General features: G+C 37.5%; 4 protein-coding genes across 16 annotated transcripts in view; 2 read left to right on the top strand and 2 right to left on the bottom strand.

Annotated features, from left to right (window-relative positions):
• The window catches only part of LOC143366968 (FIGNL1-interacting regulator of recombination and mitosis), a 42,779-nt gene extending 31,736 nt beyond the window's left edge, over positions 1 to 11,043 (bottom strand). For 5 of the 6 annotated variants that reach the window (XM_076808526.1, XM_076808489.1, XM_076808507.1 and 2 more), the window contains exon 1: positions 10,524 to 11,043. The gene's annotated coding sequence lies outside the window, so the exon portion shown is untranslated. Of the gene's footprint in view, positions 1 to 10,519 lie in introns of all 6 variants that reach the window. The other variant, XM_076808516.1, reaches the window with a different exon arrangement.
• Positions 484 to 5,458, top strand: LOC143366985 (E3 ubiquitin-protein ligase LRSAM1). Of its 6 annotated transcripts, none has more exons than XR_013084879.1 (14): positions 485 to 730; positions 927 to 1,169; positions 1,277 to 1,690; positions 1,771 to 1,800; positions 2,599 to 2,700; positions 2,791 to 2,899; positions 3,012 to 3,173; positions 3,247 to 3,346; positions 3,425 to 3,668; positions 3,758 to 3,883; positions 3,960 to 4,157; positions 4,236 to 4,439; positions 4,518 to 4,792; positions 4,828 to 5,458. XR_013084879.1 is itself a non-coding variant. In XM_076808557.1 (13 exons), the coding sequence occupies exons 1-13, from the start codon at positions 665 to 667 to the stop codon at positions 4,641 to 4,643; spliced, it is 2,094 nt and encodes a 697-aa protein (XP_076664672.1). In that variant the 5' UTR covers positions 484 to 664; the 3' UTR covers positions 4,644 to 5,458. The 6 variants fall into 6 exon arrangements, 4 of the variants coding, with proteins under 4 accessions (XP_076664672.1, XP_076664682.1, XP_076664655.1 ...); XR_013084880.1 differs by having other exon boundaries at positions 4,518 to 4,749; positions 4,901 to 5,458; XM_076808557.1 differs by having other exon boundaries at positions 484 to 730; positions 1,277 to 1,660; positions 4,518 to 5,458.
• Chrac-14 (DNA polymerase epsilon subunit 3 Chrac-14) overlaps positions 5,547 to 11,336 on the bottom strand; it is a 63,642-nt gene continuing 57,852 nt past the window's right edge. Inside the window, exons 2-3 of one of the 2 annotated variants that reach the window (XM_076808796.1) lie at positions 6,253 to 6,438; positions 5,547 to 6,097 (exon numbers count right to left, since the gene is read on the bottom strand). In XM_076808796.1, the coding sequence (XP_076664911.1) occupies positions 5,686 to 6,075 (390 nt within the window). In that variant the 5' untranslated portion in view covers positions 6,076 to 6,097; positions 6,253 to 6,438 and the 3' untranslated portion in view covers positions 5,547 to 5,685. Of the gene's footprint in view, positions 6,098 to 6,252; positions 6,606 to 11,336 lie in introns of those variants that run through there. The other variant, XM_076808786.1, reaches the window with a different exon arrangement.
• Positions 7,578 to 10,445, top strand: LOC143367073 (gamma-soluble NSF attachment protein-like). Of its 2 annotated transcripts, XM_076808690.1 has the most exons (8): positions 7,579 to 7,832; positions 8,002 to 8,069; positions 8,145 to 8,229; positions 8,341 to 8,358; positions 8,430 to 8,637; positions 9,140 to 9,388; positions 9,462 to 9,704; positions 9,772 to 10,445. In XM_076808690.1, exons 1-8 carry the CDS (start codon positions 7,783 to 7,785, stop codon positions 9,904 to 9,906), a joined length of 1,056 nt encoding a protein of 351 aa, XP_076664805.1. In that variant the 5' UTR covers positions 7,579 to 7,782; the 3' UTR covers positions 9,907 to 10,445. The 2 variants fall into 2 exon arrangements, with proteins under 2 accessions (XP_076664806.1, XP_076664805.1); XM_076808691.1 differs by lacking the exon at positions 8,341 to 8,358 and having other exon boundaries at positions 7,578 to 7,832; positions 8,145 to 8,250; positions 8,433 to 8,637.

Raw genomic sequence — 11,336 nt, forward strand, 5'->3', positions numbered from 1 at the left:
TTAACATCTTATGGAAGTTTGTGTCGCGCGAACTGAAATACCGACTTATATCCTAATGTAAAATGAAACACTATCCACTCACATTTAGTTTTTATTCTCGCTGTTAATAGCGCGGTAATCTCATTCCCTTCTGAATCGATCACGCCGGATGCAACAGGAAAATGATAAGAGGGTTCAGAAACGCCAAATACTGTGGCAAAAATGTATTTTCGATGTTGGGCCTATCCTATACCACGCCTGTGGAAAAACACAAATTGTAATTGGTAACATCCTTTATGCACCGTCAGGGCTATAAATTACAAGTGTATAAAAAACTAGATTCTTAAATTTCTTTAATTTCGAACGGTTATTATAATTTTGTCTGTATGCTAGTAATTGAAGCGCGTTATTCTTTAATCTCACATCGCGAAAACGAATGAAAATGCCTTTCTTTGTTAATCGTCTCGTTCCTCTGGGTTTAAAGAAATTATTAGCCCAGGGACTTGCAACATTAAGGTCCGCCACTGCTTTTCACATTTCGCCAAGCCACTGTCAATTTTACAGATACTGGCTAGCGCTTTTTAAAGTAAACGAATACCCTATCACGTGTTGATGGTTTAAGGAAATTGATGGCAGGATGACCTGCACTCGTTACATTCCTCTATTGCCATGACATACGCGATTAATGATGTCTCTACCGAGAAAGGTTAACGTCGATTACAAAGCACGGCTTGAGCACAAATTATACTTGGTACGTTTTTTAATGAATTTAAGGTTAATTAATCATCTCGTTCGTATCATTGATACCCTTGCCTTTTCGGCTTTGCCCTCTGTGATGCATGCACGATAATGCGTAACGCGATGTATTATTGTTTTACGAAGACGAACTGTCAGATACCCGATATGCGATATCTTTTTCTACTACCCCAATTAATATTCCGTCACAGGCCAGAGAGAATCCTGAACCAATATTCGATGTGTCCGAATGTGCTTTGAAGCATGTACCTTCTGGTATTTATTCGCTGTGCAAAGTATTCAGGAAGAAGGTGCTATGGATGTACGATAATAAATTGACTTCACTTTCGGGTGGAGGTGCCTTAAGCGATTTGTCATTACTAGTTGTGCTAGATATTCGCGGAAATGAATTTACCAGCTTGCCATCGGACATAATGTGTCTCGTCTCACTCAAGGTAAGGACGAATGAGATCTTAAGTTCTGTCGTCAAGCATTTTAAATATTACATGAAATTTCTCCAACCAACACTGCTGATCATAATATACGATTTCACACACTTCAGGAACTTTATGTACAAGACAACAATATAAGGAAACTGCCAAACGAAATAGTATGCTTAAATAAATTAACCGTATTGAATGTTGCGAAAAATAATTTGAAACAATTACCAGAAACGCTTGGGAAGTTGAAGGAGCTTACTACGTTGGACATCAGTCAAAATAAAACCCTTCAAAAGCTTCCTAAATCTTTGGGTTGCGTGCAGCAATTAGCGGAGTTGAATATCAACGGATTAAATTTGTCATACCCGCCTCAAGATATTTTGAATGGAGGCACGATAGTAATCATAGCGTTTCTGGCGAATGAGAGCGGCATTGAATATTCGCCGGAAGAGTCTGGATTAGAAACAGATTTAGCGAGGGACACAAGCTCCGACGATATGCAAGCGGTATATCATAACAAAAATAACGATGTACAGGTATCGGCGCAAACGAGGATTCTAATTCTTGATGTTGCATTTGCCCAGTGTGTCTTAAATGTTTTTATTTTTATTTTTAGGCAGCATTACAGAAGCTAGAAAAAATGAAGGCATGTGGATGCTTCTTTTATTTCAGTATGCTTTCAGATATATCTCGCTGCACGTTTAACATTTCTTTATTGCGGCAGTTAATTTTGATCTATCGAATATTTATTATACGTATTGACGTTGCTATGTAGAATAAGTTTAAGCAGTTTGCTGAATTCGCTTGCGTTGTATCGAACTAAGAAGGGGAGGACACCATGTGGTATACATCGATTTTTATCAGCCTTGGCGCGATGGATCTATGTCGAAAATAAGCAAATATAGGTGTCCAAGCGTTTCTGCCAATGGGCGTTAATAGTAGAGATATTTACATGGAAATTATTAAAAATTTCATAGTGGCCGCGGGGTTTTAGTGGGTAAAAATCCCACACTACCCTGGCGCCCGCGGGAGATTCCCTTCTGAAAGCGTCGGGGTGCCTTTTGAAGGTGTCTCCACGTTAAAAAAAACTTTATAAATTTTTTTTTTTAACTTGGGGAAAACAAAAGGCACCCCGACTCCTCCAGAGGGGAATCCCTGCGGGCGCTAGGGTAGTTGTGGGATTTTTACCCACTAAAACCCCACGGCCACTATGAAATTTTTTAATAATTTACATGTAAATATCTCTATTATTAAGGCCCAGTGGTAGAAACGCTCGGACACCTATTTACTTATTTTCGACATAAATCCATCGTGCCAAGGCTCATCAAAATCGATGTCTACCACATGGTGTCCTCCCCTTGTAAGTTGCGTTATTATTTTACTCGCTTGAGAAAATAGCGCGTAGCTTGAATATTACGATATAATGATCAGTTTCATTCTGCAGGAGCACCGTCAAAACGCGTTACTAGAAGTAGAGAAGAATATCAAACAACAACAAGAGTACGAAATTGGAATTCAGTCGACGCTGAAGCAGCATAGAAAGAAGGTCTTTAAAAATGAAAGTTATTCAATTATTACTTTTTAGCTTCATGTAGAATTTATCATTTTTTTGCACTGAAGCATTTTCTGTTATTAGCTTCTGGAGGACCTCGCTTTGCAGCAGACGCAATTGGAACATGAACTAGAGAAAGTGCAGCAAGAAAGAGATTCTAACAGAGCACGCCTGCTCTCCTACATTTACAATGGTAATTTAATCTGAGCGTTTGCTTATTCAAGAAATAATATACAACTACTTTTGAAAATAGATTATGATTCTTTCTCAGCATTGTAATTACTAATCGTCAATTTCATTTCCAGCTGAGAAAGAAGCAGATAATGTGATTAAAGAATTTTTAAGGAATGGTGAGGAGGACCGACAAAGCCAAGCTGAACTATTTGAACGGGAAAAGCAAGAAGAAATGCAACTATTGTCTTCTTGTCATTCAGAACAATTTATGTTCCGTACAAAAGATACTCTTCGTAAGTGCCAAGTTACCAACGCGCTCTACTTATTCCTATTATCTGAATGATATATTTATGTACGATTTTATAGTTTCAATGGAAAAGTTACTAGAGGAGGAGCTTCATAGAACCAGGAAGTTGGAAGAACATAGTAAATATAGAGATTATGCTGCGCAATCTTTGCTCACACTGTTAGTAAAACACAGAGAATTATTTGATGTTATAAATATTTAATACGATGGTATGATTCGATCTCATAAATATTTCAGAGAAGTAACGAATAATGATCACTTAGCACAAATACTACAAAGTCAAGAGAAAAACAGACAAAATTTAATTGATACGTTAAGACAAGACGAAGTTCTACAGAAGGCTGCCGTCGCAGCGTTATTGGAACGTAGCGACGCACGTTCTTGGAGTATCGTGCAGCAAGTGAACTTGGTACAATCGCAGTTAGCTGCACTTACAACCATTGAACTGGAGAGGAGAAAGCTGGAAATTAACCAGCAGCTTGTATGTACTTATTCGGGGATTATCGACACTTTCTTTTAAATACCTTGTCTATTTTTATAATAAAAGTGTTTCAATATTTTACGCGATAGAATGAAATAGGGGAGAAAAGAGTAACGCTCAGTGCTATTCTGGTAAACCTATTGGAACAGCAGAAGAACAGACGAGATCAGCTTTTGGAAACAATCAACACTATAGAGCAACAACGTTATATTAATGTAAGTACAGGTTCCATTTTTGTTCTGCTACTTTTCTACTAATAGCCATTATAAAATTGTATTTTCATTTCCAAAGAATTCTAGACGAAGAAGTCAGTTTTGGTTGATGCAATATCAGTCTTTAATGGAAGCACGACCTCAGGGTTTATTAGAAATGTTAGAGCCTATGCTAGTGCGGCACGTTGCAATAGCAGGAGCGTTACATTGTTTGCCATTTTTAGCTTCTCTACCCTCATTACTTAGTACGGATCTTAGTGACGAGCAATTAAAAAATGTATGTGAAGCATGAGTTACTGTACATAATATGGATATTTGCTACGTTAAAATAAAACGTGTATTTTAACTGCCATAGATCGGAATACATTGCGAGAATGATCGTACTGCTATAAGACTTGCGGTTGATAATTACCTAGCGGAAGCGAAACTCAACGAAACTAGAACACTTGAAACACCCTCCGCACCACCTGAAGAAGCGTGCACCAGCTCTAACTATCCAGAGTATAACACTACACAGAGTATCAATACTGCCGAATGTGTAATTTGCCTTGATTTAGAAGTAAGCATAACTTTCATCCTATTCGGATATTCCTATAATAAAATGAGGTATCATTTAACGATTCTATATTTCTTACAGTGTGAAATAATTTTTCTACCATGTGGACATCTCTGTTGCTGTTCAGGTTGCGCAAATATGGTTACCGCAGGTTGCCCGATGTGTAGAAGTACCATAGATCGCAAAATTCACGTTGTAAAGCCTTGAAGCATAAACAACGCTTTTTGTAAATGTCTCCATTTAGCTATTTATTTCTAGTACTTTGGTATTTCGACAGTATGCGTTTAACGTTTGAAAACTTATACAGAAGAAAGTAGGTTGTGACGTACATCCGTATATTTCAAATGTTTTCGTCTGTAAAATTCTTAGAGCATTCGTTTTATGCTCTAAGATAAAATTAGCATACCACAAAACATGGCATTTATACTTGTTAAACGAAAGTGTGTATTTCTTGCACTTTGCAGCCCACAGTTAGCGTCATCATTTCGATCCTTTTAAAGAGCAGCAAGTCCAGATCAGGAACTTGGATTTCGGAATCCTGATCTCTCGTTTTTCAGTGCCATAATGACCGTACTTTATACAATTGAGATAATATAATTGTATTCAAAATAGGTTAAAATTGCCTAACTTTTTTAACATTATCTACGATGCAAATACCAAATATTCGAAAATAAAGTGATAGAATGAATTGTGCTTATTAACGCTCAACTATGGATATCAATTTTTATATAATGCGGACACTGACATATCTACATGCGCAATAGCCTTATAAATACTGTAAAGATTAAAGCATTTTAATCCGTTGAAGTGGTTGAGAGTTAATAATGCAAAAGTCAAGATAAGTAGAGAGCAAGCTTTTATAAATGATAGAAATCAATTTTTATAAAAAGAAATCTTTCTTATATAAATACAGTATCTTAAAAGTATCCATTAATAAGCCATTGACAATTTATTGATCTGTGTGTAATGTTCGAGCAAGAATTGTTGAAATAAAAAGATCACGAATAAAAAGTTCTAAACAAGTTCGGATTGATTGCTTCATTTTTGCGAGGAATAATACAGCATAAGTGAAACTTTTGGAATACGAGAGAGTTGTTTCAAACACTTGCGTCACTTTTTTTTACCAATATATTTTCTTCGTTTAATAATAAATAGAATATGACAAACTTTTCAGACTTATGTAGTAGTTATGCAAAATAGTATGACTCTATGTATTTATTTCTATGTGTACTCTCACGTTTAATACGCATCAAAAGACCATAACTTCTCTTCCTTCATCTTCTTCTTCTATTACATCATCCCCGTCCTTTTTTTGTTGCTTCTTTTTCGACGTAGCATCTTTCTTCTCCTTCTGGGCTTTACGAAAGTTTTCTAACGATTCTTGCAGCGGATCGATAAACTGCTCAAACTCTATATCGTTCATCGCATGAATAACATCTTGGCTGCTTATTGTTTTACGATTTCCCTTCTTAGCGATTATGTTCGCGGACGACGTCAAGTACAATATAAATATCGAGGACGCCTTCGCTACCGCGGTCCTGGCATCTTTGCCAACTGTGACTCCTTCCGGCAGTGCCTCTTTTATAATTCTGGTTACGACCGCATTTGGTAAATTTAGATCTTCAGGCCGTTCTGCCATTGGATTTGATTATCTATTTATTCTACGGAAACGTAATGTCATTAATCGTCAAAACGTTTCAAAAAGAGACAAAGCTAATGAACATGTAATTCATGTTATGATTTAAGGTTATGATTTGGCGTATAAATAGGAAAGACGCAATAAGTCGTAGAGGTTCAGAAACGTTGATCAAATTACCTTGCTCTGGAAATGTCGCCTTAACCAAAACTTTAGTTCCTCGAACCAAGTTAAGATCGAATGAAAGTAGCAAATAATGACTTCCCGAGAAACTCTGTCTTCTTATTTCCCGCCAATGCGTTCACTTGTGCACACATAGGAGGTAAATTGAAAACAATGGAAAACGATGGACACTAACATGGAACACTGAATGAAATATCACACAATCATGAAATTCAATTCGAATAATCGTGTCGACAGATTTCACTGAGCAATATTAGCAATCACGTATTTGTTTTTGAGAGTGGATGACACAAGTGTGCACAGCTGAAACGATTCGTGCCGCGCTACTCCACTCTCACCGCCCTGCGTATCACCAATCAGATCTGAGTGCGTCTAGGAGGGGGTACACCGCATTTGCGTTTTTAATTGACGGTCAGAATCAATGGAATCAATTGAGCCGGGAATATGCAAAAAGCATTCACAATTCAAAAAGCTGTGCCGTATTTTCATTTATGGAGCAGCTTCGAGGAATATGTTTGCGCGTCAATTTTAAATCGAGCAACACCAAGATTTGAAAATTGACACGTTCGCTCAAACATATTCTGCGTGCTGAAAAAGGCATTCCGTGGCGGTTTTTATCTGTAGTTTATGAATTCTTTATTCGCATTAGTGGAGGTTATAGATTCGACCCGTATGTATTTTTTTTATGTTTATCCCCGCATAACTCCTGAGCATATGGACTGCCATTCTTATCTAACGAGTCCAATTGTTATGAAAAAATAATGGGTAATTTTCAAGGTCTCTAGAATGTATTCCAATAGTTTTTTATTTAAATTTTATTACAGTTTTTGTGGAAAAATTCTAGATTACCATATGTTCGAGAAAAAACGAAGAAAATCTTTAAAAAAATTGTAACTTTTACAAATTTTAATATTAGAAGCTAAAAATTTACAGGGTTGTTATTCAGATATAATATTTTGAGAAAAAAAAAATAGTTTATAAGTCGGCTTTGGAGAGACGGTATTTATTTGGCATATAGAAGGTACAGAACGTCAAAATCAGCTTATGGGTGGCTCCCACCCCAGTGTCAACGAAGGGTTAAATAAGAGAAAAATTAATTTTTCTTTTTAGTGCATTTGTATTCTTTTTGAAGTTGGTTTTAATTTTTTTTTTTAATTGTCAGTGTGAAAGTCGAAGAAATTTTGTTAGACCTGAAGACAAGAATTGAAACGAGTCAATTACTGTGCCACGGAATCTCGTGTTATAGATGGGAATGCCGGTCTTCGTAGTGTCTCGGGAGTGCTCGGAGGGGGCGAGAGTGGGGTTGACAAGTATGTGTGGTATGTGTTCAGCGGTGTAGGTTGCACAATAATACATATAGAGGTATGCATTGACAAATCTTGCCTTCGCATCGAAAAACCTGTCGCCTGCACGGTGGTCTGTCCAAAGATAAGTATTCGATATCAAAGTGACCCCCGGAGCTGACAGCTTCGCTGTTACAATTTCTCCACTTCAGAGCAGTGAAACGCAGCCACCATTCGGCAAAAAATGTCAAAAATCGAAGAAGGCAATGCTCATATACGGCAGGCCGAGAAAAGGTAACTGTCACCGCGGAATGACACTTCGCCGAAAATTGTGTCAACAATCGGGTCGATTTTTATCGGCTTGTTATGTGAGACATACAAAGCGCACAATTCCCAAATACAAACATAGTTCAACTGTTATCGATCCGCCTGGCGAAACTAGTAAGACAAATCTCTGTTGCAGCTTAAAAACATCACTGTTAAAATGGAGTCCCGATTTCGACGTCGCGGCCTCCGAATATACGAGCGCAGGTGATAATATCCATAAATACATGATGTTGTAACATTCTGTATTCAATACAAACTTCTTTATTCACTTTATTCCAGCGACCTGCTTCAGAATAGTGAAATCTTACGAGCAGTGTAAAGAGTGCCTGAAGAAGGCTTCTGATTGTTATAAACAGAACAAATCGTATCCTTTTAAAATAAATGTGTTTGCTAGGGAAAATTAGAAGTATTATAATTCTAGTTAATTTGTCTCTACAATGGAAATTATTATTCTTTAACGTTATTCGTACAAAAGATGGTTCCACGCTGCGAAGTAAGTTCCTCCCTCCGTTCGAGTTTTACTTTATTTTATAAGAAACACTGTTAATGCATTAAAAATTTTAGGAGCATCGAGCAGGCTATGCTAATTTGCAAGGAGATGGGGAATTTCGAAGACGTGCCGAACTTGGCGCACAATTCTTGTACTCTCTATCAAATGCATGGGTCGCCTGAATCAGGCGCAACTGTGCTCGACAAGGCAGGGAAAATGATGGAATCTATTGACGCGCGTAAAGCGCTAGACCTGTTTAAACGTGCGGCTACCGTTGTTATGGTAAATATCAAATGGCCTTCAATGGAAATGTAACTAACAAGGAAACATCCCGAACCTGGATATTCAAAAAATTCTAAAACTTTGTGAATATGTAGGGGATTTTCTCCCGATTATAACACGATTTTTGTTTGCCGCCCAAATTCACTCTAAGGGGGTGTAATTGACCCTCTGAAAATCCGGTTATTTTCCTGTTTTGTGTTATAACTCGTGAACTGTAAATTTTGTTTACCAAATAATAGATCTAATTAAAAGTAGTAACTTTTGTCTTGAATCTTTTTTTCTATCTTTTACAGTTCGCGAGTTATAACGCAAAATCGGAAAATAGCCGAACTTTCAGGGGTTAATTTCACCCCCTGCGAGTGACTTTGGGCAGTAAACAAAAATTGCGCTGTAATCAGGAGGAAATCCCCTACATATTCACAAAGTTTCAGAATTTTTTGAATATTTGGGCTTCGGGATCTTCCCTTGTAAAAACTATACATAGTTCATTCTTTTAATAAAGGGTGAAGATAGTCCACGCCAAGCGGCGGAGTATATGAGCAAAGTGGCAAGATTGTTAGTGAAGTTACAAATGTACGACGAGGCGGCAGACGCCATCCGCAGAGAAATTGGAATGCATCAGGCAATAGATCACGCGCCGTCCGTGGGGAGACTAACAGTGGTGTTAGTATTAGTACAATTAGCGCGAGGTGATCAAGTAGCAGCTGAGAAAGCGTTCAAAGAATGGGGGAATTACTGCGAAGTTCCTGAGGTACAAACCTACCCCTTAAAAATTCCAGGCTTCTTCGACGAGGAGCTTAACACGTTTATATTCACGCATTTAGGTTCAAACGCTAGAAATGCTGCTACAAGCGTACGACAATGAGGATGCGGATGCTGCGAAAGCAGCCTTAAATAGCCCTTTCATTAAACATATGGATGTTGAGTATGCTAAGCTTGCTCGAGGACTACCTTTGCCACAGCAAGAATACGCGCTACCGCCTCCGGGAGTAAGGGCAAACGCGGCAGAATCGTATACATCGCCTAACGCAACAAAATTGATTAAAGAGACTACGAGCGAAGCTGAAGTATGTAACAGCTGTAATAATCTTCTCCTGTTTATTGAATCCTTTAACGATTTATGCTATGCTTTAGAACACAAATGATAAGACACCTGAAGAAAGCGTCAAGAATCCAACGGAAGATACTGCCGAGAAAGAACAAGAACAGGCGGCGCCTTCGCGAAAAGCAAAAACTGAGGAGGACGAGTACGAAGGTGGTCTCTGTTGATCACCTATATTTATTACAGTCAGTATAATTTATGCCCCCGAGACATACAAATGCTTATATACATAATTGCAAATCTTTAACTTATTGAGTGATTCATTGCACACTTATTGGCTTGGTAAGAACATTCTCGAATCCTTAACTAAAATAACATATTTCATTCTTTGAAGTATTTCCAAAAACGTGATACCCTCGGAAAGGCTTCACTTGTTTAAAATTGCAGTTACGTCGAGAGTTTCGAGAGTGCTACAGCAGGAAGTACATATGTAACATATATGCATTTATGTTTAATAGAAGTACGAAAGGACAACCTTTAAAGTTGTAAATTATTCGCATATTAATATCGGCTTTATGAATGTTATATTTTCTAGTAATCGTAGAACACCTCTGGCGAGAGTCTACATATAATCGCAGTCTAATGTCAATAAAGGAAATATACAAAACACAGATATTTTACTAATCTAACTTGGTGTCTACATAATTCAAACTGTAAAAACATATGTAACAAAATAAACTGTAATTGCAAACATTTAGGCAATATACATCGAAGATTCATTCGTGTGCATACGTCAAAGAGGTTATAAACATGAGACAATTAAAATACAAAGCTTCTCACTTACGAGCTGTAGATATCGAAGTCGCGAGTCCGGTTTCCTTCTATAAACAATCCCCAAGTAGTATTAGAAGAAGTTTTAACATAACTTTCTCACTTTCCCCGCAATTATTTAAGCGTACTCGTTCAGTTGCCGGTTTTTAAACGGTTGCCGCGGAATTGTACGACGCATTAAATACGGCCTGTGGCGACATAAATGAAAGCAGATTATAATCGAATTGAAAGAAGTAAATATAACTTTTAGAGAAAACGAATTTTATATATCGATTAATGTGATTACTAGCTTAATTACATTTAAATGTCGAATAGGCTCCAATTTATAATTAAATGCTTATTATTAAAACACCGAATTACAAGTTACATTTATTCCAGCTTCTATTTACACAAATTATTACGTTCCACGTAAAAACGAAGTTAAATACCGGTTTAACGGCAAACTCGATACTTTCGTGACCATTCGTTAACGACGTTTTCAAAAAACTAGCGCGGAACCCAGCGATCCTCTTATTGCGCAGGTTTTAGTCATCGACTATGAGCAAATAAGTATTGCCAATCGGTTGAACATTCCCAACAAAATAATGATATATTCGAGTACCGTGGATCTACGAAACTCTTGCTCGAAATATGATCGAGAATAAGATTTCAATCTTAATCGTTCGCATTTCATTAGCAACTCCGATTATCGGTGGCCGGGGTGTCCAGTGGCTGTGAACTCTACTTTAACTGTTGCAACGCGAAATCAATATTAGAGTGGCTCTTAGAGAGGCGTGTTTGCGCACGAACGTTAAAATCGAATAAATAGTCGTCTGCAAGGAAGAGT

This window comes from Andrena cerasifolii, chromosome 1 (assembly GCF_050908995.1).
Source record: "Andrena cerasifolii isolate SP2316 chromosome 1, iyAndCera1_principal, whole genome shotgun sequence".
In the NCBI taxonomy this organism is placed as follows: domain Eukaryota; kingdom Metazoa; phylum Arthropoda; class Insecta; order Hymenoptera; family Andrenidae; genus Andrena; species Andrena cerasifolii.